The sequence below is a fragment of the Phyllostomus discolor genome, chromosome 10 (genome assembly GCF_004126475.2).
Source record: "Phyllostomus discolor isolate MPI-MPIP mPhyDis1 chromosome 10, mPhyDis1.pri.v3, whole genome shotgun sequence".
In the NCBI taxonomy this organism is placed as follows: Eukaryota; Metazoa; Chordata; class Mammalia; order Chiroptera; family Phyllostomidae; genus Phyllostomus; species Phyllostomus discolor.
Genome location: NC_040912.2, coordinates 84,543,641 through 84,567,057, shown reverse-complemented (window position 1 = coordinate 84,567,057; position 23,417 = coordinate 84,543,641). Strand labels below are relative to the sequence as shown.

Sequence of the window (23,417 nt, the reverse complement as noted above, 5' to 3'; positions counted from 1 at the left end):
GTGTTCAAGTTACATCTTAGTTGGGCAGCATAAAGTGGACCATAACTCACAGGTTATATCATTAGCGTGTAGATCCTTATTTTCAGGACTAACACTATACAATTTCTTTGTAGAAGGCAGTATAATATAGTAATTAAGATGAATCATGGAGTCACACAGACCCTATGTGTTAATCCTACCTGTACCTTGTCTGCATACAAGTTACCTAACCTCTCCATATCTCACCTCATTGGTAAAATGGGAATAATATCATAAATGTGGTAATTTAAGGATTAATTGAATTTATAAATATGAAATAGCATAGTTCCTAACACATTAAGTGCACCCAAAATTCAACAGATACATGTTGAGAGTGCCTGCTCACGTTTATACTTTCCTAGGCTCTGAGGATATAGCAGTTGTTGTTTTTTTTAATCCTCATCCAAGGATCTGTTTACTGATTCGAGAGTGAGAGAAAAAAAGAAACATTGATGTGAAAAACATTGGTCACATTCCATATGCACCCTGACTGGGGACTGAACTCACAACCTAGGTAGGTGCCCTGCTGGAAATGCAACCTGCAACCTTTTGGTGTGCAGAACGACATTCCAACCAACCAAACCACCCATCTAGGGTGGGATATAACAATTTGTAAAAATAAAACAATAAAAATCTCTATCTTTAAGCAGCTTGTATTTTAATCAAGGGATGGGATTGCAAATAATAAACATATAAATGAGTTAAGACATTGAACTTACCATCTTTTGATACATTTTGAAGAGAGGAGCCTAGCTGGAGATGACAGAATTCTTCCCTGCAGAAAGTTGACCCAGGGTAAAGACCTGGGTATTTGAAGTCCCTTTAGTAAAAAGCCAGGTCTACTGATTACCCACTGAGACTCACTGTTGTCCTTTCTGTTTCTATGAATTTGACTAGACTAGGAACCTCATATAACGTGGAATTATAAAATATTTGTTGTTTTGTGATTGGCTTATTTGACTTACCTTAATGTCTTCAATGTTCATCCATACTGTGTCATGTGCAAAATTTTCTTCCTATCTAACATTGAATAATATTCCATTGTATGTTTACAGGGTGGGGCAAAAGTAGCTTTACAGTTGTTCCCTTGGAAAAATCATATAATAATAAATAGTATAAGAATAAATTCTTTTGCATACTCAGAACTGTAAACCTACTTTTGCCCCACATTTTGTTTATCTGTTCCTCTATCAATGGATAACCATCAATTGTTGGTTGCGCCCATCTCTTGGTTATTGTGAATAAAGCTGCTATGAACACAGGTGTACAAATACTTGTTTGAGTGTCTGATTTTATTTCTTTGGGTTAATACTGGAAAGTGAGATTAACCAAATCATGTGGTAATTATATATTTAATCTTTTAAGGAACCGCCATACTGTGTTCTACAGCAGCTGCATTTTACATTCCCACTAACAATACACAAGAGTCCTACTTACTCCATGTACTTGCCAAAATGTATTTTCTGTTTTTTTAATTTGGTTTGCATTTCCCTGCTGACTAATGATGCTGAGCATCTTTTTGTGTGCTTATTGGCCATTTGTATTTCTTCTGTGGAGAAACATCTATTCAGGTCTTTTGCCCATTTTTTAATTGGGTTGCTTTTTGTTGTTGAGTTGTAGGAGTTCTTTGTATATTCTAAATATATACCCTGACTGTCAATTCTAATCAGACAGATATTTTGCAAATATTTTCTTTTATTCTGTGGGTTCCCCTTCACTCTGTTGATAGTGTCCTTTGATTCACAATAAAAGTTTTTTATTTTGATTAACTTGTTTTTACTCTTGTTGCCTGTGCCTTTGGTATCATATGCAATAAATCATTGCCAAACTCAATTTCATAAAGCCTTTCCTTATGTTTTCTTCTAAGAATTCTGTAGTTTTAGTTCATATGTTTAGGTCTTTGATCCATTTCGAGTGAACTTTTGTGTATGCTATAAGGTAAGGGTCCAGCCTTTTGCATGTGCATATCCAGTTTTCCCACTGCCATTTGCTGAAAAATCCCTTCTCATTGAATGGAAATTTCGATAAATGCCCTTGTCAAAAGTTATTTGACCACATATGTGAGAATTTATTTCTGGGCTCTCTATTCTATTGGTTTATGTGTCTAACTTTATGCCAGTACCACACTGATTTGACAATTGTAGTGAAAACTAAGTTTTGAAATCAGGAAGTTTAAGACCTCCAACTTTTTTCTATTTGGAATCCCTTGAGATTCCATATGAATTTTAGGATGGATTTTTTTCTATTTCTGCAAACACACTTGGATATTTGGTAGGGATTGCATCAAATCTATAGATTGCTTTGGTTAGTATTGACATCTTAAGAGTCCTTAACTCTTAAATATGAATGGACATCTACGAATAACCAGATATTTGGAGAAAGCTTTTAACAGGAAAGATAACAGTAGAAATGGTCAAAAGGTACTCAGACAATGCAGAGAGCACAAGAAAACTATTAATTAACATCAGAGATAGTGGAAGATGTAGTGATCTGTTCTTGTTTTATGGCCATACTAAAGTAGTAAAAGTAATAGAAAATCAGTGGACCATAATGGAAGGCTTTATTTCTGGACTCTTAACTCTGTTATTTTGTTCTATATATGTATTCTTATTCTGGTACCACATATCTTAATTACTGTAGCTTTATAGTACCTTTTGAAATCAGGAAATGTGAATCCTCCAACTTCGTCCTTTTTCAAGATTGCTTTAGTTTATTCTGAGTACTTTTCATTTCCATGTGAATTCTAATATCAGTTTGTCCATTTCTTTTAAAAAGCCATCTGAGATTTTGATAAGGATTGCACTGAATCTGTAGATCAGTTGGAGGAGTCATCTTAATCATGTTGGGGGTTTTTTAGTTTGAAAGTGAATAACATGTTTCATGCCCCCAGTTTAGTAGAGTCATATCAAGAATTCAAAGAAGTAATATGGTAATAACAGTAATAGCCATAACAAGAATTAGTAGTACTACTTATTACTACTAATAAAAATATTCATTGGGTTTTTGCTATATGGTAGGCTCTAATAAGTTTTTACTTATATTATCTCCTTTAATTCTCAAAATTACTACACAAATGAGGAAAAACTAGCCACTCAAAGAAGGCTGTGGTAAAACTCATAAAGAGCTGTAGAGAAAGAGTAACTTTCAAATTTTTACCAAGGAGAGGTTCCAAATAGACTTTGAGAAGTAAGTAGGATTTTGATAAAGAATGGGGTTTTAGAAAAGCTGTCTCATGAAGAAGCATCTGGTACCTGCAGCCTCTTGAACAAAGGGAATTTTGTTGGTGGCAGTGGTTGAGGTGTGCCTTGATGTGGGAGGACTTGGCTTACATTTGTAGTGTGAGAAAACAGATGAAGTGAGAGTAAATGGGGGATAGCATGTGCCAAGTCAACCCCAATGCTGTCACTAAATTGAGAGCAGAAAAGGGATGGGGAAAGATGTGGAGAATGGCTTAGAATAGAAGAGGAAGCTTTTATTTGATGACTTTGATGCTCAGTAAATTTGAAGGTATTGCTGTTTTCCAAGTGAATTAAGGTTTGGGAATGGTGATGAAGTTAGGAGCTGGAGAAGCATGGAAAAGGTTGGAATAAGTGTTGTAAAGAATTTAATATGATATTAAAAATAAGTAACATTTTCAGGCAGTAGTGTGAAGGACCAAGTTCCACAAATTGATTATGGATCTAATTGGCCTAGCTTTATTATTTTCTCCAGCAATATATTGTATATATATAAACGTGAGAGAAAGAATGGAATAATTGAGTTGTGGGATTTACCCAAGATTGGTACTTAACAAGCAAGTTGGTGAAAGAATGAGAATTAGCCAGAGAATCTAAGATGTTACCAGTGGCATTGTTGAAATAGAGAGCACTATTCTTCAGGGAAAATAAGACAACAAAGACCAAAATCTGAGAAACTTGAAGGGATTAATGTTGACCGTGAACACATCGCTGTGGTAGTGAGATGGAAACTTACGAAGGTGGGATAAATGTGTGTGTGTGTGTGTGTGTGTGTGTGCGTGCATAGTGCTATGGGAGGTTCCAGATGGAGATCTCAGTATCATGTGGAGCTCTTTTGTAAGGAACTGTATAATATGGCTCTGGGTCTCGAAGGTAGTGTGGAAATAAATGCCTTTTGAGATGTGAGGTGTAAAGAACTTTAAGGTAAGAGTATTAAAAGAGTAATCCACATCCACACTGAGTGCAGCCAGGATAGATAATAGGGTGAAATGAGCCAAGCCAGGTACAAAACTAGGTAGGCAGGTGCTTTGGTAGATTGCAGCTGTGACAGTGGAGAGAGAGAGAATAAGTAAATGTTTTGTGCTTAAGAAAAGGAAGAGGTACTGATGAATGCAGTGAAATAATTGTTTGTAAGCAACAATGAAGGGAACAGTGTATTTTCAAAAATTAAGGATAACATTTTGATAACAGAAATGTTTTATTGTTTACATGTATTACTTTTTCTAAGGTTAACTTTGTGTGGTAAATGTGCTGCTCAATAAATAGTATTTGATCTTTGGAAGGAGGCACTTTTGTCTAACACACTGCATGTGTACCATCTTCAAAGGATAGGAATTTCATTGGTCTTTGTTTTTGTAGACTGAGCCCCAAACGATGCCAGGCACATGTAAGCATGTACATGTGAAAGCTCAATAAATGGATCATATTAAAAGAGCCACCCTTAAATGATTAGCACTTGTAACTAAAAGTTATATAGAATACAGCACAGAAAATTTTGGTTCTTATGCCTTGGAATGCTATAAAACATTTCATGTTCAGGGTAGGGTACCTTGTAGGTTGTAAAGAAGACTCTTTACTTCAGTAGCTCATTTAAGTATCTTCTTCTCTCCTCCCCTCCCCCCGAAATTATGTGGTAAGATCTAGCATACCAGGTGCAGTGGCCTTTTTTGAAATGGAATTTTTCCCTCATTCTCTTCTACCTTTGATAATTCTTCCTTGCTTATAGAATGAAATTCAGGGTTCATAACATGATATTCTCTACAATGTGGTCCCTTACCCACTTTTCAGTCTTACTGTTTATGCATGTGTTTCTAGTCTTCATTTAAATTCCACAAATATGTATTGATTTTTTACTGTGTCCCAGGTATTGTATGACATTCAGCAATACTAGTTGATAATTTTTCCCTATGTCTTAAAATTTTCTACCTCCTTATTTTGTTACACAATTTATCCTGTACACAGTACCCTCTTCTCCCCATGTACTCCATCAGTCTAAATGATGTTTTAAGATATCCTCTCCTTCCTCATTCTTTTATCAAGAATCTTTTTTTGTCATCTGTAACATTTACACAAGTAAAAATACATTCATCTGCTCCTCTGCAGTCCAGTAATGAACTTGAGAGATGAGTACAGCCATCTCTAAATCTTTTATTCTCCCTGTTGCTTTTCATAAATGTAGTACTGCATGTATTTGGGGCGCTAGGGAGAAATGGTGGACCATGGTGTTGAGGAGGGTGATTACCACTGTCTTAAAGAATCATGGACATGTATATTTCAGTTCATTCCATCTCTTTCAATATCATTCCATTTTCAGCATTCTTCTTATGCTTAGAATATGATATATGTGGTCATTTGACTTTATAGTCTTAATCAAAAAAGGACAGTGGTCCCAGAATTTCTTGTCTGCATTTTGTAAGTAAGCCACCTTTCAAATAAAATTTTATTCTCTAAGCAGTATTTGATGAGGAAGGAGGTCATCAGAGATCCATAGTGAGAGGAATAAAGTATTTTAACTGATAGCTGTTTCAGAAGGAAGACAACAGATATGTATCTTCTGACCCACAGGTGGCAAACACAACCCCCCATCTTGTTTTATCCGGGCTGGTGGCAGCACCAAACTCCTTACCCCTAGTTAAGGAGTAGTTACACTTACACAGTCCTAAAATTACATTCGGGCCTTTGAAGGCAACCGTGAGGACGATGAGGCCCACAGTGAAAGTGAGTTTAACACCCCTGTTCTAAGCCCTATTGAAGAGGTTTTGGTGGTAATGGTGAGCTCTGGCATTGTGTACCCAAGTCTTGTTTTTGACAAATCTAATACTTCATCTGCTTTACAACTTGTTTGTCTGTTCTTTGAGCAGGGGAAGTGGGGTGTAAAATTTCACGTGCTTACAACTTTTTTGAGAAAAAAGATGTTAATGAAGAGGGTATTTATCCTTGATGTAGTATAGTGTTTTTTATACTATCTTCATTTATTAATACTCATAGATACTCTAGACATCTCTTTTATATATGTGTATCAGTTTCTCAATGTCATATAGTATAACAAAAGATTTATCAATTTAAAGGTAAGAGTGTTCATTGACAGTACTTTCAATGCTTATTTTGTAACAACTTAAAACCCTGTTAGCTGAGTTATAAAGAGATTATAAACAAGGACTTAAATTTTGTATTTCCATTTGTTACTGTCAGGAGAAAGTCCAGATTCAGTGTAAGTCTACTTTATTTTATAGGCCTATGAAGAATACACCAGCAAGCTAGATGCCCTCCAACAAAGAGAACAACAGTTACTGGAATCCCTGGGGAATGGAACTGATTTTTCTGTTTCTAGCTCTGCATCAACGGACACCGTTACATCTTCTTCCTCCTCTAGCCTTTCCGTGCTACCTTCATCTCTTTCAGTTTTTCAAAATCCCACAGATGTGTCACGGAGCAACCCTAAGTCACCACAAAAACCTATTGTTAGAGTCTTCCTGCCCAACAAACAGAGGACAGTGGTGAGTCGACTTTTAATATCATCATTGCCTTTTCTTTGTATTTTTCAGAAAGACCAGTTGTTGAAAATGAAATATATTATCACTTCATACTCAGTGGTCATGCAAATTGAAGCATCCATTTCAAACAAGGGAGGAAAAGACAGTTATTTGGTGCCAAAGTCTGTGTTCCTTAACTAACAAATAGTATTGTTTTAGTGTCAGATTTGACACTCAAGTCTAAGTACTAGTTCAGAATCGATCAGAATTTTAAAACTAGTACTTGCTTGTTGTCTAACATCTATCAGGTAAGATTCACTTTTTACCCTTGAGAAATCTGTTTGCATTTATTTTTCCTCTTGTTTATATAACCTTTTTGATCATTAGTGTCACCATTAGAACAGAGTACTCTGTAAGTAACATTTAGAGCAAGGAAATTCGCGGAATTATTTCAGATGGTCTGTAATCCTCAAGTGTAGCAAGTACTGTCAGTAGACTTAGTAAATATGGCACCTACAAATATCACTACTTTTATAATGTATATGGTAGCTTTTGATATTAACAAAAAACATTTCATTTTCCAATACAACTAACGTCAAAGTAGTTTTTAATTATTTCTGAGACAGCATCAGCAGTAATGTTTCTTCATGGAAAGTTTGTTCACCTATGTTATTGTAACCTCCAATGGGGTTAGTTTTTCACCATGTGCAACATAGATATGGATGTGAAGGTCAATGTGTGGGAACAAAGACTAGGCCTTCAGCCAGTGTCACAGACATAGTTGGGATTCAGATCTTTATATAAAGCTGAGTCTTGAGGTGTTTTCCCTTCAGCGAAAGGGTGAACTGGAAGAAAATTTATTCACCAGCATACATGAGTAGCAATGAAACTTGTCTGTCTTTGCCAGGGCAGCAAATAAAGGGTAAGATTACCCTGTGAACTCTTAACTATAGATCTGGTTTCACCATAGTGTGGGGTTCTCAACCCGGGAAATTAACATAACAACTGCTCCTAGAATGGTAATAGCATTCAGGCACAGGGCAAAAGCAAATGCAAATCCTCCCTGGCCCATTTAGGTCTCATGGAATTCACGGAGAGACTGCCCCACTGATCAGCTCAAAATCCAGTTTATAAAATATACAAGGAAACTGTCTACCATTAGTGAGTTAGAAGATTTAGAAACAGCTGAATTAGACTTCTGAGAAAGAACAAAGTAGAACTTCCAGGTAGTTTTTAAATTTAAAAAAGAGGAAAATCTTACCTTTCGCGACAGCATGGATGGACCTGGAGAATCTTATTCTAAGTGAAATAAGCCAGTCAGAGAAAAACAGGTACCTTATTATTTTACTATGTGGAATCTAATGAACAAAGTAAACTAACAAACAAAATAGAGACAAACTCATAGATAACACAGCAGACTGACAGCTGTTGGAGGGGAGGAGGATGGGCTTGCTGAAAAAGGTGAAGAGATTAAGCCAAATAAATAAATAAAAAGTTATATACACAGTCAACAGTGTGGTGATTACCAGAGGGGGAAGGAGGGTAAGGGAGGCAGAAGAGGGTAAAGGGAGGATAGGTGGTGATGGAAGGAGACTTGACTTGGGGTGGTGAACACACAATACAGTGTACGGATGATGTGTTATAGAATTATACACCTGAAACCTGTATATTTTTATTAACCAATATCACCTCAATAAATTCAGTAAAAATTTTTAAAAATTTTAAAAATAAAGAACAAAAGAAAAAAGTCAGTGGATAACAATTATCACCCATAAAATATTGCTAAAAGTGGTTGCAAGTTGTCAAATTTCTGTACCTTCCATTTTACAAGAAACATAGGGTGTTAGGTGCAATGAGGAAACAAGAAAAATCAGAATGTGTACATCTTCTAAGACAAGCCACTTCAATGTCATGGAGATTAAATAAAAGGTTGAGTATTATTCTACACTAAATAATACTAAAGAGGCATAACAACTAAATAAAGTGTGTGGCCTGGTTTGGGACTAAGATGGGAAGAGCTGTAAGAGGCATTCTTGAGACTCGGAAAACTTTTAATGTTGACTGAATATTAGATGCTATTATAGAATTAATAATTATAAGGTGTGATAATAGTTATTATGTAGTAGAATGTCTTTATTCTTAGAAAATACGTGAGTAAGTACTTAGGGGTGCTTTGTCATCATACCTGCAACTCCCTCCACTCTCTTTTTTGAAATACAACTTAAAATGTACAAATCTCAAGTGTCCAGTTCAGTGACTTTTTACAAGTGTAACTGCCGAGCAGATTAAGATACAGGACATTTCTAGTGCGTGAGAGGATTCTCCTGTGTTCCCCAGCACCAATTCAGTACCTACCCTCAAGAGTAACCATTATTCTGACTTCTAATCTTAGTTAATTTGGAACTGACTGTCAAATGGTATGATGGAAAACAAAATATATAAAGAGAAAAACAAATACGAAAAAATAATAAATTTGAATCAATTAGAGAGATTGGAGGTTATTTGCACTAATATTTGTATATTTGAAATTTTACACAATAAAGTTAGAAAAATTCAAACAACACAGAATAAAGGAAAACTGGAAAGTTCAAAAGAGACAGTTGTCACTAGAGGAAAAAATGAACATATTGGTGCTGATTGGTGCAATGTAACACTTTAAATAAAATTTTAATATGTGAAGATAGCTACAGCCCCGGCTGGTGTGGCTCAGTGGACTGAGCACTGGCCTAAAATCTTAAAAAAAAAAAAAAAAAATAGTTACAGCATACTACAGAGCTGTGTTAAAATGCTTTATGGAGATTATAATATTTATTTTTAAAAATTCAGCGGGCCCCTGGCCAGGTGGTTCAGTTGGTTGGAACATTGTCCCATACACCAAAAGGTTGCAGGTTCAATCCTTGACCAGAACACATACCAGCGTTGTGGGTTTGATCCCCTGTTGGGGCACGTACAGGAGGCAACCAGTCCATATTTCTCTGTCACACTGCTGTTTCCTTCTCTGTTCCTCTTCCTCTCTCTCTAAAAGCAATGAAAAAAGGGTCTCAGGCAAAGATTTAAAATTTTTTTTTAATTTTAATTCATTGAATTAGGTAAAAAGATAAAATGCATCTGAATGAAGAGAGAAGTAATGAATTCTGTAAAGCAAAACAAGTTACAAAAAATACAAAGAGCAGTTAAGTGGTTTGAAGGAAAGAATGAACAATTTCATTATGTGCCTCAAGAAGAGTTCCAGAAAGTGAGAAGTAAAGTAATAGAACAACATTTAAAATGATGGAAGATGTGAATGTAAAGATTTGGAAACACAAGTCCCAAGTTGGATAAGTAAATTTGAATCCATACTTACAGATGTAACAAAATGAAAGAATATTGTTTCAAAAGCACCTATGGAAAAAAATCTATAAAAGAATTTCAATTAGATTAACCCAAATTTCTTTATGGCAGCTGTAGAAGCCAGAAGACAGTAGAATAATATACACAGAGTGCTGAGAGCTGCCTGAGTCACTCAGCTAAACTGTTTGAGTTTAGCTAGCTTGCTACACTATGAATGGAGACACTGTAAAGACCTTTCTAATGAGGAGTTTACCTTTCCCAGGTTCTACTTGAAGGAGGTACCCAAAAATTTCTTTAAGAAAAAAAATCGAACACAGGAAGGAATGAAAAGTAAGAATTAAACCTAAAACTACAAAATTTGTAGAGGAAAACAAAGGATAAAATCTTTGTGACCTGGAATTTAGCAGTAATTTGTAAATATGACATAAAAAACACAATCCACATTGAAGATACAGTAGTTCCCCTTATTCAAGGGAATACGTTCCAAGACACCCAGTGGTTGTTGATGAGTTTAATTTATAACTACATCCAGTAAGAGATTAACAGTTATAACCAATAATAAAATAGAACAGTTATAACAATATACTATAGTAAAAGTTACTTGAATGTGGTCTCTCTCGCTCAGAGTACCTTACTGTATGTACTTACCCTCCTTGTGATGATGAGAAATGATACAATGCCTGTGTGATAAGATCAAATGAGCTGCATGATGGAGACACTGTGGCAGTATAAGAATGCACTATAAGGGTGACTTGAACACAAATACTGAGATATTTTGACTGTCAATCAGATAACTTCAGTGGCTGCTAAGTGACTAAAAGGCAGATGGTGTATACAGTGTGGATACACTGGACAAAGGAATGATGCACGTCCCTAGTGGGATGGAGTGGAATGGCACAGGATTTCATCACCCTACTTAGAACCACTGCACATTCATACTTATGAATTGTTAATTTCTGGAACTAATCATTTAATATTTGAGACCACAGTTGAGCATGTATAATTGAAACCTCAAAAACTGAAACCATGGAGAAGGGGGAACTATTGTATTGATAAAATGGACTTCATCAAAATTAAACGCTTCTGCTCTTCAAAAGACAGTGTTAAGAGAATAAAAAGACAAACTGCAGACTGACAATCATCTGTTGAAGAACATGGATTCAGAATATATAAAGAGCCCTTAGGATTCAGTAACAAGAAAACAACTCAATTTAAAAATGGGCAAAGAATTTGAACAGGTACTTCACCAAAGAAGGCATATGGATGGCAAATAAACACATGAGAAGATTCTCATATCATAAGTCATTAAGGAAATGCAAATTTAAAGGCACAAGATACCACTGCACATCTACTAGAATGGCTAGAATGAAAGTTGGCCAGACCAAGTGTTGCTGAGGATATGGACTAACTGGATTTTAATACACAGTTGGTGGAACTGTACAATAGTACAACCACTTTGGGAAACAGTTTGGCACTTTTAGTAATGCAGTCCCTTTCAGAATCTCAATAGCACCTTTTTTATTTTACAGAAATAGAAAAATCCATCCCGAAATTCATGTGGGATTTCAAGGAATCCTGAATGGCCAAATATTCTTGTAAAAGTAAAGTTGGAGGTCTCACACTTCCTGATTTGAAAACTTACTGCAAAGTTACAGTAATCAAATCATTGCGATAATGGGATAGACAGACATATAGACCAGTGAAATAGAATAGGGAGTCCAGAAATAAATTCTCACATATATGACCACAGGATCTTTCACTAGGTACCAATATCACTCTGGAGAAAAGACAGACAGTTCCACAAATGGTGCTTGGAAAACTGGGTATACATGTGCAAGAGAGTGAAGTTGGACCCTTATTTTACACCATATACAAAGCTATTTCAAATGGATTAATGCTGCAATGTAAGAGCTAAAACTAACACACTTAGAAGAAAACAGAGAAAACACAACATTGGATTTAGCAGTGTTTTCTTGGAAATCACAGGCAGTGTAGAATTAGAGAAATTGGGCTACACAAAATTTAAAACCTATGCCAAAAAAAGAACACTCAATAGAATGAAAAGTCAGTTCACAGAATGGGAAAGAATATTTGTAAATCATGTATATAACATGGGGTTAGTATTAAGAATATATTTTAAGAAACTCCTACAACTCTACCACAAAGAACCCCAAACAACCCTATTTTAAAAAATGGGCATCTTCCAGTCAAGATGGTGGCCTAGGCAGACATGGCTTGCCTGTTTGCACAACCACATCAAACTTACAACTAAAATATAGAATAACCATCACTCAGAAGCATCGGAAATTGAATTGAATGGGAGTCTAACAACTATGAAATCGAACTGAAGGACAACTACAGAACTAAAGATACCACACCCATACAGAATGGTAGGAGGGGTGCAGACACGGAACAGGTTGGTCCAACACCCACATGGATAAAAATTTAGGAGGGATATCTTGGGAGCGAGGAGTCCCAGACCCACACCAGGCCTCCCCAGCCCAGGTTGTCAATGCCAGGAGGATAAGTGCCCACAACTTCTGGCTACAAAAACCAGTGGGGATTGAATCGGGAGAAGAAACTGCTGGAGCCCCAAGCAGTTCCTCTTAAACAATCCACACGTGGACTTACCCAGACTCACTCCCTCTGAGCTCCAGCACCAGTGATACAGAGGGAGAAACTGAAGTGTCTGGCATCAAGGTGAGCAGAGGCCATTGTCCCTTTCCTAAACCTTCCCCCAGAGCCAGTAAACCGGTGCTATATCTGAGACTCTATCATCCTGGCTAACACTGTTTGACCCACCTTGGAGATTCCCAGAGACCCTGCCCCACCCAATATACAGGCTCACCCAAGCTGCTTTTCCATAAGAAGGCTGGTCTTTGCTCCTAAATCCCATCAAACAAGCTACAGCTGGCTTCAGTGAGCTGTAGTGGTGGCCAGATTAGGGTCACATCTTGGCTTCACCTGGGAGTCTCCAAGCCCAGCACAGGTAGCAGCCATCTCAGATTGCTTTATAGCTCAGGCAGAGTGCCCCAGACAAAACACCATGGGGGGCTGACCTTGGCCTACACTGTTGGGAAACCCCAGGGCCAGAGCACCCAGTGAACAGCTACAGACTGTGTGGGAGCACCACCACCCTGCCCCTGCACAGCTGATCCTCCACAGAGTGCAGAGGTTGGTGGTCAGTGGTAAAGCCAGTCCTTGCAGCTGAATGGCCTGGGTAAATACCTCCCATTGACCTGCCAACAACATCCAAGGCTCAACCACAGGAAGAGGGTGTACTCAGCCCCTACAAAGGGTGCACCTTGAACACACAGCTTGAGTGATACGGGAGGCAGTGCCACTGGACCCTATGGGACACCTACTATATTAGGCCATACTACCAAGACAGAATCAAAGCCGCTCTACCTAATACCTAGAAACCAACACAGGGAAGCTGACAAAACAAAGAGACAAGGAAACATGGCCCAAGTGAAAGAACAGATCCGTACTCCAGAAAAAGAGCTAAAGGGAATGGAGATAAACAATCATATCAGATGCAGATTTCAAAACACTGGTTGTAAGGATGCTTCAGGGAACTGAGGACCTCCACAGCATAAAAAAGACCCAGTCAAAAATGAAGGATACACTAACTGAAATAAAGAACAATTTATAGGGAAACAAAAGTAGAGTGGGTGAGGCCAAAAATCAAATCAATGATTTGGAACATAAGGCAGGAAAAAACAACCACGCAAAACAAGAAAAAAAAAAAAGGATAGTATAAACAGCCTCTGGGACAACTTTAAGAGGTCCAACATTTGCATCATAGGGGTGCCAGAAGGAAAAGGGAAAGAGAAAGAAATTGGAAATCTATCTGAAAAAAAGTGAAAGAAAAATTCCCTAATTTGGTGAAGGAAATAGACATGTAAGTCTAGGAAGGGCAGAAAGTCCCAATTGTGATGGATGCAAAGAGGCCCACTCGAAGATACAACATAATTAAATGCCAAAGGGAAAAGATAAAGAGAGACTCTTAAAAGCATCCAGGAAGCCCTGGCTGGTGTAGCTCAGTGGATTGAGCGTGGGCTGCGAACCAAAGTGTCACAGGTTCAATTCCCAGTCAGGCCACATACCTGGGTTGCAGGCCACGGCTCCCAGCAACCGCACATTGATGTTTCTCTCTCTTTCTCCCTCCCTTCCCTCTCTAAAAATAAATAAATAAAATCTTTTTTTTTTAAAGTTCTTTAAAAAAAGAAAATAAAAGCATCCAGGAAAAAAAGAAAGTTACCAGATGGTTGCCAGATGGGAGGGGAAAGGGGTAAATAAGTGAAGAGGTGAAGGGATTAAGAAGTACGAATTGGTAGTTACTGAATAGCCATGGGGATGTAAAGTACTGTACAGGAAATGGAGCAGCCAAAGAACTTATACGCATGACCTGTGTACATGAACAATGGTGGGGGGATTGCCTGACGGAGTGGAGGGTACTGGGGGGGGGGCAATGGGGGGAAATTCAGGACAACTATGATAGCATAATCAATAAAATACAATGTAAAAATTCTCATGGAAGCACTGTAAAATGATATCTTTTTAACTATTTTGAATAATAGTTAATGTTCTTAATAGTTTTACTTCTAATAGTCCAAAACTGAGTATAACGCAAATGTCCATCTAGGGGTAAGTGGCTAAACAAATTGTGGTATATTTGTAGAAAGAGATGCACTACTGAGACACAAAGCTATAGTTTACCAGTATAGTGCACTAAAAGTAGGTTTGTCTGGATCAAAGAGAGAAATTTACATTTGTAATTTTCATAGGTACTTTCAAATTTTGCTTTATAGGTTTAACTTAATTTTACACTGCCACGAGCAATGTATGAGTTGCCTTTTTACCACCACCTCATCAGCAGAGTATGTTTTCAGTCAGTATGGTAAATGAAAACTATCTTGGCAGGTTTGAGCTTGGTTTTCTCAGTGAGGTTGAACACCACCTTTTCATATGTTTAAGGCCATTTATATTTCTGTTCCTATGAGCTGACTTTCATGTACTTTGCTCACTGTTTTATTGGGTTGTTGGTCTTGATCTCAATTTTTCAGGAGCTTTCTTTATATAAGATATGCCTGTTATATGTGTTGCAAATATTTTGTCCCAGTTTGCATTTGTCTCTTGATTTTGCTTTTATAATGTGTTTTGCCATCTAAAAAGGCTCTTAATTTTATGTAGCTGAATTTATTATTTTTCTTCTACAGTTTCCAGATTTTGCATCATAGTTATAAAGTCCTTCTTCTTTTGAGCTTGTAAAGGAGTTTGCTTTGTTTTCTTTCCATTCTTTTATGGTTTGTCCCTTCCTACTTTCAACATTTGAATCCTTTGCTCTATTTATAGTTTATCCTCATACATTATATCAGATATGGATGAACCTTTTTTTATAGATTGGTTCCAGTTGTCCCAACATCAACTATTAAAAAGTTAATCTTTACCTTATTTTAGATGCTGCCTTTATCTTATCCTAATTTCCTTCATGTATTGGAGTCTGATTTGTTTTTTTCTGTTCCACTGGCCTTTCAGTCTATTGAACAGGCACTATCATGAAGGAGCAAATAGTACAAAAAAAATCAGCCTACAGAAGTGGAATGAAGAAGTGATTGATGACTTCCCCTCTGTGAAAGAGTGGAAAACTGAATTTTTGTCTGCTGATAAAATAAATGTACACCTTGGAATCAGCCTATGCAGAGAAGCATGAGGGAGCGTAGCTATATTTGAAAATGGCATTACAGAAATGCATGAGGGAAATTACCAAAGAAACTGAAGGGTTGATAGTCCCAGGTCATTTATTGCCTTTTATGCCATTTGGAATTTGAATTTTGCCTTATAAATAATGGGACAATTTTCAGCAGACTAACAAAATGTAAGGTTATACCTGGGGGTTCTAAATCAGAGTTCAGTCTATTGGCCATACCACCCTGAACCAGCCCAATCTCACCTGATCTCAGAAGGTAAAAGAGTTAGTTCACTGGGCTCCTCAGCAGTCCATACATGGGCTTCAAGTTCCATGAACTCTCCCTGAAATTTTCTGTCAGAGAGAGCATCTGAGTCAGTAGATTCTCAGAAGTCTGACACATGCAGAAGTTAAAAATACATCTTTAGAAAGATACCTATACCATGGGATAGGATAGATTGAATGGGGTTTAAATCTAAAGATAGGTTTGCTAAGCAAGACATTTTTGCATTAAGAGTAGGGAGAATATGAGTAGCAGAGTGGAAAGGTGAGTTTTCCCTTCAGTTCATTGTTTCTGGAAGGTACGGCTAAATGCGTGGTAGTTGTGTTCTGTAAAATTTTTGTAAACACTGATCTAGTGAAGGGCAACTACAGGGTTACTATTATATAAATGAGCTAGAGATGGCCTCGATATATTGACCCCTAGGTGATGTATTTTTTTCAGTCTGCCGAGGCCCATTCGCTTAAAAGCCTGCTGGCATGGGACACTTGGTTGCAGTATGAGAGCTGGAACAAGAAGGCACAGTGTCACCTTGTTCAGCCTCAGTGGGCAAAGCGTGCATTGGACTCGCTCCTCTGCACTTGTTCATATAAGCATTGCAAGTACTGGTTTGGGGGTTACAAATAAATTTAACGAGTAGACATCGCAAATACAGAATTGCACCAATAAGAGAATCAGCTGTACCATTTCAATCTCATGCATACTTCCATTGATGAGCCTACTCCGTAAGACACTTTTCCTTTGTTGGGTAGTTTTAATGGTTATATTGAGCTAAATTTGGGATCCTGGTTTTTTTCTAACCATAGATCCTAATTTGGCATTCTGGATTGTTCCCCCTTAAGTATGCTGTTTAAATTCAGCTGTCTTTTGTCTACCCTTACTCCATTTTTTCCGCTCTAGCATGAAGATTTTTAGTTTCTTTGAGCACATTGGGTTTGCTAAGTACTTTAGTAATTTAAAAGAATGAAACCTTTAATTTTATTGTCTCTACTTCTCCCCCACCCACACCATTAAAACTGCCCAACCTGAACTCCCACTGCCCCACTTAAGTCCACATTGTGTTGTCAGTTCTCTTTCAGTTATAGATTATTCACTGCGAGTTGGGGATATAGGGTGAAGGTCAAAAAAGGGATTATTTCAAATATACAGAAAGATCCTTTTTATCTCTTTCCGGTGGCACTTCCCTCTTCACCACCAGCATCTCTGTACTTCTCCCCAGGTTAGCCTCATTCTGTAGCCACATTTCTGAGTGCAGTGGGAAGGATGGCCCCTGGGGACTCCAGATTTCTATCTGCTTGTCATGCTGTAACTATACTAGAAGAAGTCTTTTGACCAGTGCCCATCTATAAGTAGTTTTGGGGTCATATATCTAGTCCCGGGTCAGTTGCTATTGCCACGGATATGGAACACTGATTAGCCAACTTATGTCACATGTAGCCAGAAAAGTGATGATGCTTGATTGAGATCCTCTTCAGTACCTTGTGAATTTTTAGGAAAGGGCAGGTTCCATGAGGACATAGGGGTGCTAGGCAACGAAACAACAAATATCAATTATACACATTAAGACAAGTATTTTCTTTCTCCTACATTTAGGATCAGTAAGACATCTCTTAAGGACCATCATTGTGATTGAAGGATTAAACAGTTTTTAGCTTTGAACAATGTTGGATCAAAATTGATTTTGCTTTAAATGTTGACATCTATTTTTCCTCAATCATAGGTACATAGGGATCTGTTATATTTTCTGTTCTCTTTTATATGTTTAAATATTTTATAATTTTAATAAAGTAAAATTTGTTTTAAATTGGTAAATAATAACAGATGTTTGTCATAATCTCTCATATTAGCTGTAGGAACGATGTTTATGACATGGTAATGCATGTTATAGTCAAGGTATTATATTATGAAGTTATTGATTTTTATTGATTTATTATTATTGATCTATTATAAAGTTACTGATTTTTTAAAATGATGTGGAAAGCATAATCTTTTTCCTTTACCTCATATACATTTATATGATACTGTAGGTACCTGCAAGGTGTGGAGTTACAGTCCGGGACAGTCTAAAGAAAGCACTGATGATGAGAGGTCTAATCCCAGAGTGCTGTGCTGTTTACAGAATTCAGGATGGGTATGGTTTGTATGTGATGTGAAATTTGTTTGGGAAAAAAAAAAAACTCAGACATTAAACTTCAGGGTTTTCTCTAAGATCTTTATCTAAACCTTGGGAATTGAAAATCAACTTTAGAAAACAGTATTAAATTAAACAAATCTTATAGGCCCTTTGAAGAGTTAGTATTAGATATTTTGTGTGACCATAGTGTTACTCTGATCAAATGACTTGACTTGGAATTTGTGATTCTTAAAATTTTTAAACCGTTTAGAATGTGACTCATTTGAATAGTGGACTTGTCCCCGCTCCCCTATTTTTAGTACAAACTCATAATTTCACAAAGGCTTATCAATTAACATTTTATATTGAACTATTTTTCTTTCAGAAAGTATCTAAAATCATGCCAAGATACCCCCCTCCCAGTTTTGAATCCCATTTTAAAAATTACCCTTTTGGGGGCATGTTGTCCCTTGATACTCTTTTTCTTTGGATAGATACATCCATATCTGTGATTTTTTTTTTTCTGGGATGCCAGGAACAATCCATTTTCTGCTGTTGTAGGTCTTTTCTGGAGCTGACTTGAAGAAAAGAGTACATCTCTTTACCCTGCTGTTTGTCCAAGAGTGATACATTTATTTGGGGTAAACTTAAAAATTAATTTATTGCCATTTAAATTTCTAACGATGGAAGGCCAGGGAGCCAAACCTCCCTCACCATTACTAGCCCCTCAATAACCAATTTTCATATCTTCAGCATGAGGCCTATGAAGATTTTTAGGTATGATTACCAAGAAAGGCTTCTGTCTACACTTTTCAGAGAGAAGAAGCCAATTGGCTGGGACACTGACATTTCCTGGCTTACTGGAGAGGAATTGCATGTAGAAGTACTGGAGAATGTTCCGCTTACAACACACAACTTTGTATGTACCTTTACATTTTTTTCAAAATGTCAAAAATGTTTATGTTCTTGTGAATGAATTTTTATGTAGGAAATAAGAAATATGGATGAATAATTTGGGGATTGATATTTTGCCTAAGAATCAGTTCTGTTTTTTTAAAAACTTGAATTTAAACTAAAGCATTTAACTTTAATTGGTATACTTTGTTTTGAATTTAAAAAAGGAATACATGCCTATTATTAAAAGAAAATTTAAATATGTAAAGCATATCAAGTAAAAATGAAAATACCATGTTAGAGATAAACTAGTATTAACCAGTTATCGTGTGGTCTTCCAGTTTCTTTCTGTGTATACAAACATGTATGCTTATATCTGTGAGCCTAAGGTTTTCTCCGTTCTCTTTTCTTCTCCATTCCCCTCTTTTCATTATTTTCCATTTCTTCCCTATTCTTAAACTAAAAATGGAGTCTTTCTTGTTCTTTGTAATATTCTTTACCTTTTAAAAAAATCAACAGTACATCATGGATACCTTTTGATGTTAGTACACCTGGCTTTATTTTTATGATTGCATAATAACCTGTAAGAATGGTATAAATTCAGTGTATTTAACCATCCCTCTATTGATAGACATTTAGATTTTTTAAAAATCTATTATATACAGGGCTAAACAGGATTTTTCTGCATACATCTTGACATACTTGAATAAATTTTTTTGAAGGATTGGTTAATGGAATGAAACAGCTCTTCTTGAGGACTGAAAGAAGACGTTAAAACTCTCCATGAGGACTTCTCCCTTTGGTTTTTGCATTTGCTAGAACCTAACCTAAACTAAGTGTCACCAGAGTGAAGCCTGAAAAGTGAGGTCTCTCTACCTTATAGATGAGGACACAGTTCCCAGAACTTGAGAATCTATCCCCTAAAAGAGTAGTAGGCAAATACAGGGTTAGAATGATCTATAAGACAGGTGTGAATTTCTTACTTATCTATATACAGGGTCCAGCAGAAGTAACGCCTGCTTGAGTGTGGTTGGTAGGGTAATAATATGGGTGTAATGATTTATAGCTTTACTTTGAACATTTCACCTAAAATTTCATATGGTGTGCTTGAGTGTGATATTACTATGGTACAGAATTACATGCTTATGATTTTGTAATAAAAGATTTTGTAATAAAAAGGGGGGCATTATTTGTGCTGGACCCAGTATGTGGAATTTGAACCATAGTTTATTTTTTTCTAGATGGATAGTTAATGCTACATTTTTGATGTCAAGTGTTTTCCCATGTGCCTTAGTAGTTAGTACAGCTGGTCTCTTAAAGTAAACAATTGATGACATGATTTCCTTGGGGGGTTGTGCTTTTGGGGCTCGATTAGTAGTAAATAATGAAATCAGATGTTTCAATAATTAAGGCATCTTTTGAACAAGTGTAAAATACACCTAATATCAATAAGATTTACTGTGTAGCAAATAGTATTATAACAATGAACTGGGAAGTTCATTACTATTGAGATTTTTTTAACTCAGTATAGAATTTCGAGTGGTAAGTGTTTAGGAATCCAAAAACAGTTGAGCTTACATTTCATAGTGATTACTACTCTTTCATTATTCTTAGCTAGAGATTGGATATGGGAAGGTGAAAGAAGACCTAAGTTCCCAGCTGGGAAATTGTGTTAAAATAGTGCCTCAGGAAGGTCCTTGCCATAACAGTGCAATGAAAGCAAACTGCAGGTTAGCCCAGAATGTGGAAATCTTTTCAGCACAGTTGGAGACCTGCTAGTAAATATTTATGGAAAACCTTCCTTTTGCCAACACCATGTCTGATCTAGGAATATAACAATGAATAAGAAAAACAGCATCCCGGCCTTAGATTAGAGAGACAAATGATTTAATAAGAAAACTTCATAAAAACTTGTAATTACTGTATATGTGTAAAGTGCTATAGATACACAAAGTAGACATGCTATGAGGAGTCGGGAAGGTTTCCCAAAGGAAGAGTAAGCTAAGATCTAATGGATGAGGGGAGCAGATGAAAGTGAAGAAAAGAGTGCTCAAGGTAGAGTAAATAGCAAGAAAACAGGTTGCCCTTTCAGTTTAAAAAAAAAAATTCAGAATCGGTGGTACAAAGTTAGGGGAGGGAGATGTTACAGGATAGCAAGAGTTATGGGTTGAGTAAGCAGATTCCCGCTCAGGAGAGTCCTTTTAAGCCATATTAATGATTTGCACTTTTCTGTAAAATAATTGGGAATTTAATGATTGTAAGCAGGGGAGAAGTGTGATTAGGTAAGTGTTTTAGAACAACTGCTCTGCATATCATATAGATGCGAGAGTAAAAACCTGCACTTGATGCTTCTTAGAAAGGGAGAGTTTCTCTCTGCATCTCTGCTGGATTTTGCTGGCTACTCAAGGAATGCTGCTGATGCCTTATAGTTTCATAGAGTCTGTTATAAAAGCAGTTCCTTCTCTACTTGCCTGCATCCCAGGAGTCCTTGAGAACTGGTAGGGTGAAAGGGGACAGGGAAGGTTGGGAAACAAAAATTTGAAACAGATGGCATTTGTCTAGCCCTTCCCTTTTTCTGTAGGCACTCAGGTTAATGTCTTCCTTCAGACAGCCCGTACTTTACAAATGGATGCATGCAAATTGTCTGGTCTTTGTCTCCCATTAGTTTACCATCCAAGTCTCGAGATGCTCAAATTCAGAATAAACCTAAATTGTGACCCAAAGGAAAAGATATACCTTCCATCACTCACCTTTATTGACAAAGGTATACTCACAAATATAAGGTGCGGCAAAAGTAGGTTTACAGTTGTTCGTATGGAAAGTAATATAGTAATTAATAAATAATAATACAGGAATAAACTCTCGGGTATTCACAACTGTAAACCTACTTTTGCGCCTCCCCCCCCCCCCCCCATATGTTACTTGTAATTTACACTCAAGGACATACCCAGATTTTCTCCTCTTAATTACTCTCCTCTTTCTTCCCTCCTTTCTCCCCTCTTTCCTTGTTTCTGTCCCTCTTTATTCTCCTTTACATATACAAATAACCAGTTACACAGAGTTTTCCAATATAAGTTAGTGACGGGAAGAAAGACTGCAATTGAGTGAATTAACATAGGAAGAGAAGTTAGGATTTCATGATACTCAACAGATTGTCAGGAGAGTGAAGATGTGAGTGGTTAGCAAAGAGAATCAGATGACTATAAAATGCTGATTCCTGTGCAAAATTTTTATCTTTTTCTGTGCTCCATTTCCCAAAATTACACTAGCAATGTAAAGTATTGTTGGCTTTGGTAAATAGTGGTCTCATAAATGTCAAAAATCTTCTAATTTCTTGTATATCCAGAGGCAAGTGGAAAAAGAACAAAGCTAAAAACAAGTGGTTGCTTTTACCTCCCCTAGAAAGTGGTCATAGGAAAAAGATGAAGAAAATATGAGCCATTTTTAAAACTACCTAAATGTTCTCAAAAGCCAGAATGGATGATATATATGCCAAGATACCATTTTCTTGACGAAACATTTTAAAATTTTATCCTGTTAAATATGTGTTTATTGAGAAGAGTCTGGTAAACTTTGGGTGTTGAGATCAACTTAATGGCTCATGAAAAGCATTTGTCATATTTTGCCATGTATCACGTGTACTTTTTTGCCCAAATTTTTGAAGGAAAAATAAGGGTGCGCATTATACGTGGTTAGTACCTGAAATACCTGATCTTGTGTTTTGTAATTTGTTACATAAAGTTTCTTGTACCATAGTATGTTCAAAAATAAATGCTAAAATTCCTTTGTAATACAAAAAAACAAGTACCTAAATATAAATAAGTAAAAAATTAAATTAAAAAATTAAAATGAAAGATTTTTTCCCCTGCAAGCTCAGGACAAAAACATGGGTATGTATTATATATGGCAGCATGTTATATACACGGCAAAATATGATTATATGTAGTTAGAGTAAGTATTGTTATATGAATACAAATGTGTCCTAGGTCATAACGTAAAATATATTTTCATTATGGTTTTTTATTAAAACTGAAAAACTGAAGTGAATTGAGAATATTCAGCAAAGAATAAAGGACAAAACAGAAGTCGCCCATGCTCTCACCACTCTGAAATAGCCATTATTAACATTGTGGTATTTGTTTATCCTTTTTATATTTTCTGCTTATTATTTACACAGATTAATATTTTTGAAACAATTTCCAGCTTTGGTAGTTGTCAAGGTAGAGCCTCCCTAGCACAGTTCTATTTATGTGACCCATGTTGTATGCAGATCAGCGATTTTCAGCCAGTGTGCCACATGAATTTTTAAAACATGCACAACCTGACTAATCAGGGGCACTGACCTCTTCCCTTAAACTGTCAATTAAAAAAAAAAATGACA

General features: G+C 36.5%; 1 protein-coding gene across 4 annotated transcripts in view; it reads left to right on the top strand.

Moving 5' to 3' along the window:
* The window catches only part of BRAF (B-Raf proto-oncogene, serine/threonine kinase), a 129,119-nt gene that overhangs the window by 34,264 nt on the left and 71,438 nt on the right, over window positions 1-23,417 (top strand). For all 4 annotated transcript variants that reach the window (XM_028525133.2, XM_036010962.1, XM_036010961.1 and 1 more), the window contains exons 3-5: window positions 6,488-6,751; window positions 18,057-18,160; window positions 18,959-19,061. In XM_028525133.2, the coding sequence (XP_028380934.1) occupies window positions 6,488-6,751; window positions 18,057-18,160; window positions 18,959-19,061 (471 nt within the window). The remainder of the gene's footprint in view (window positions 1-6,487; window positions 6,752-18,056; window positions 18,161-18,958; window positions 19,062-23,417) is intronic.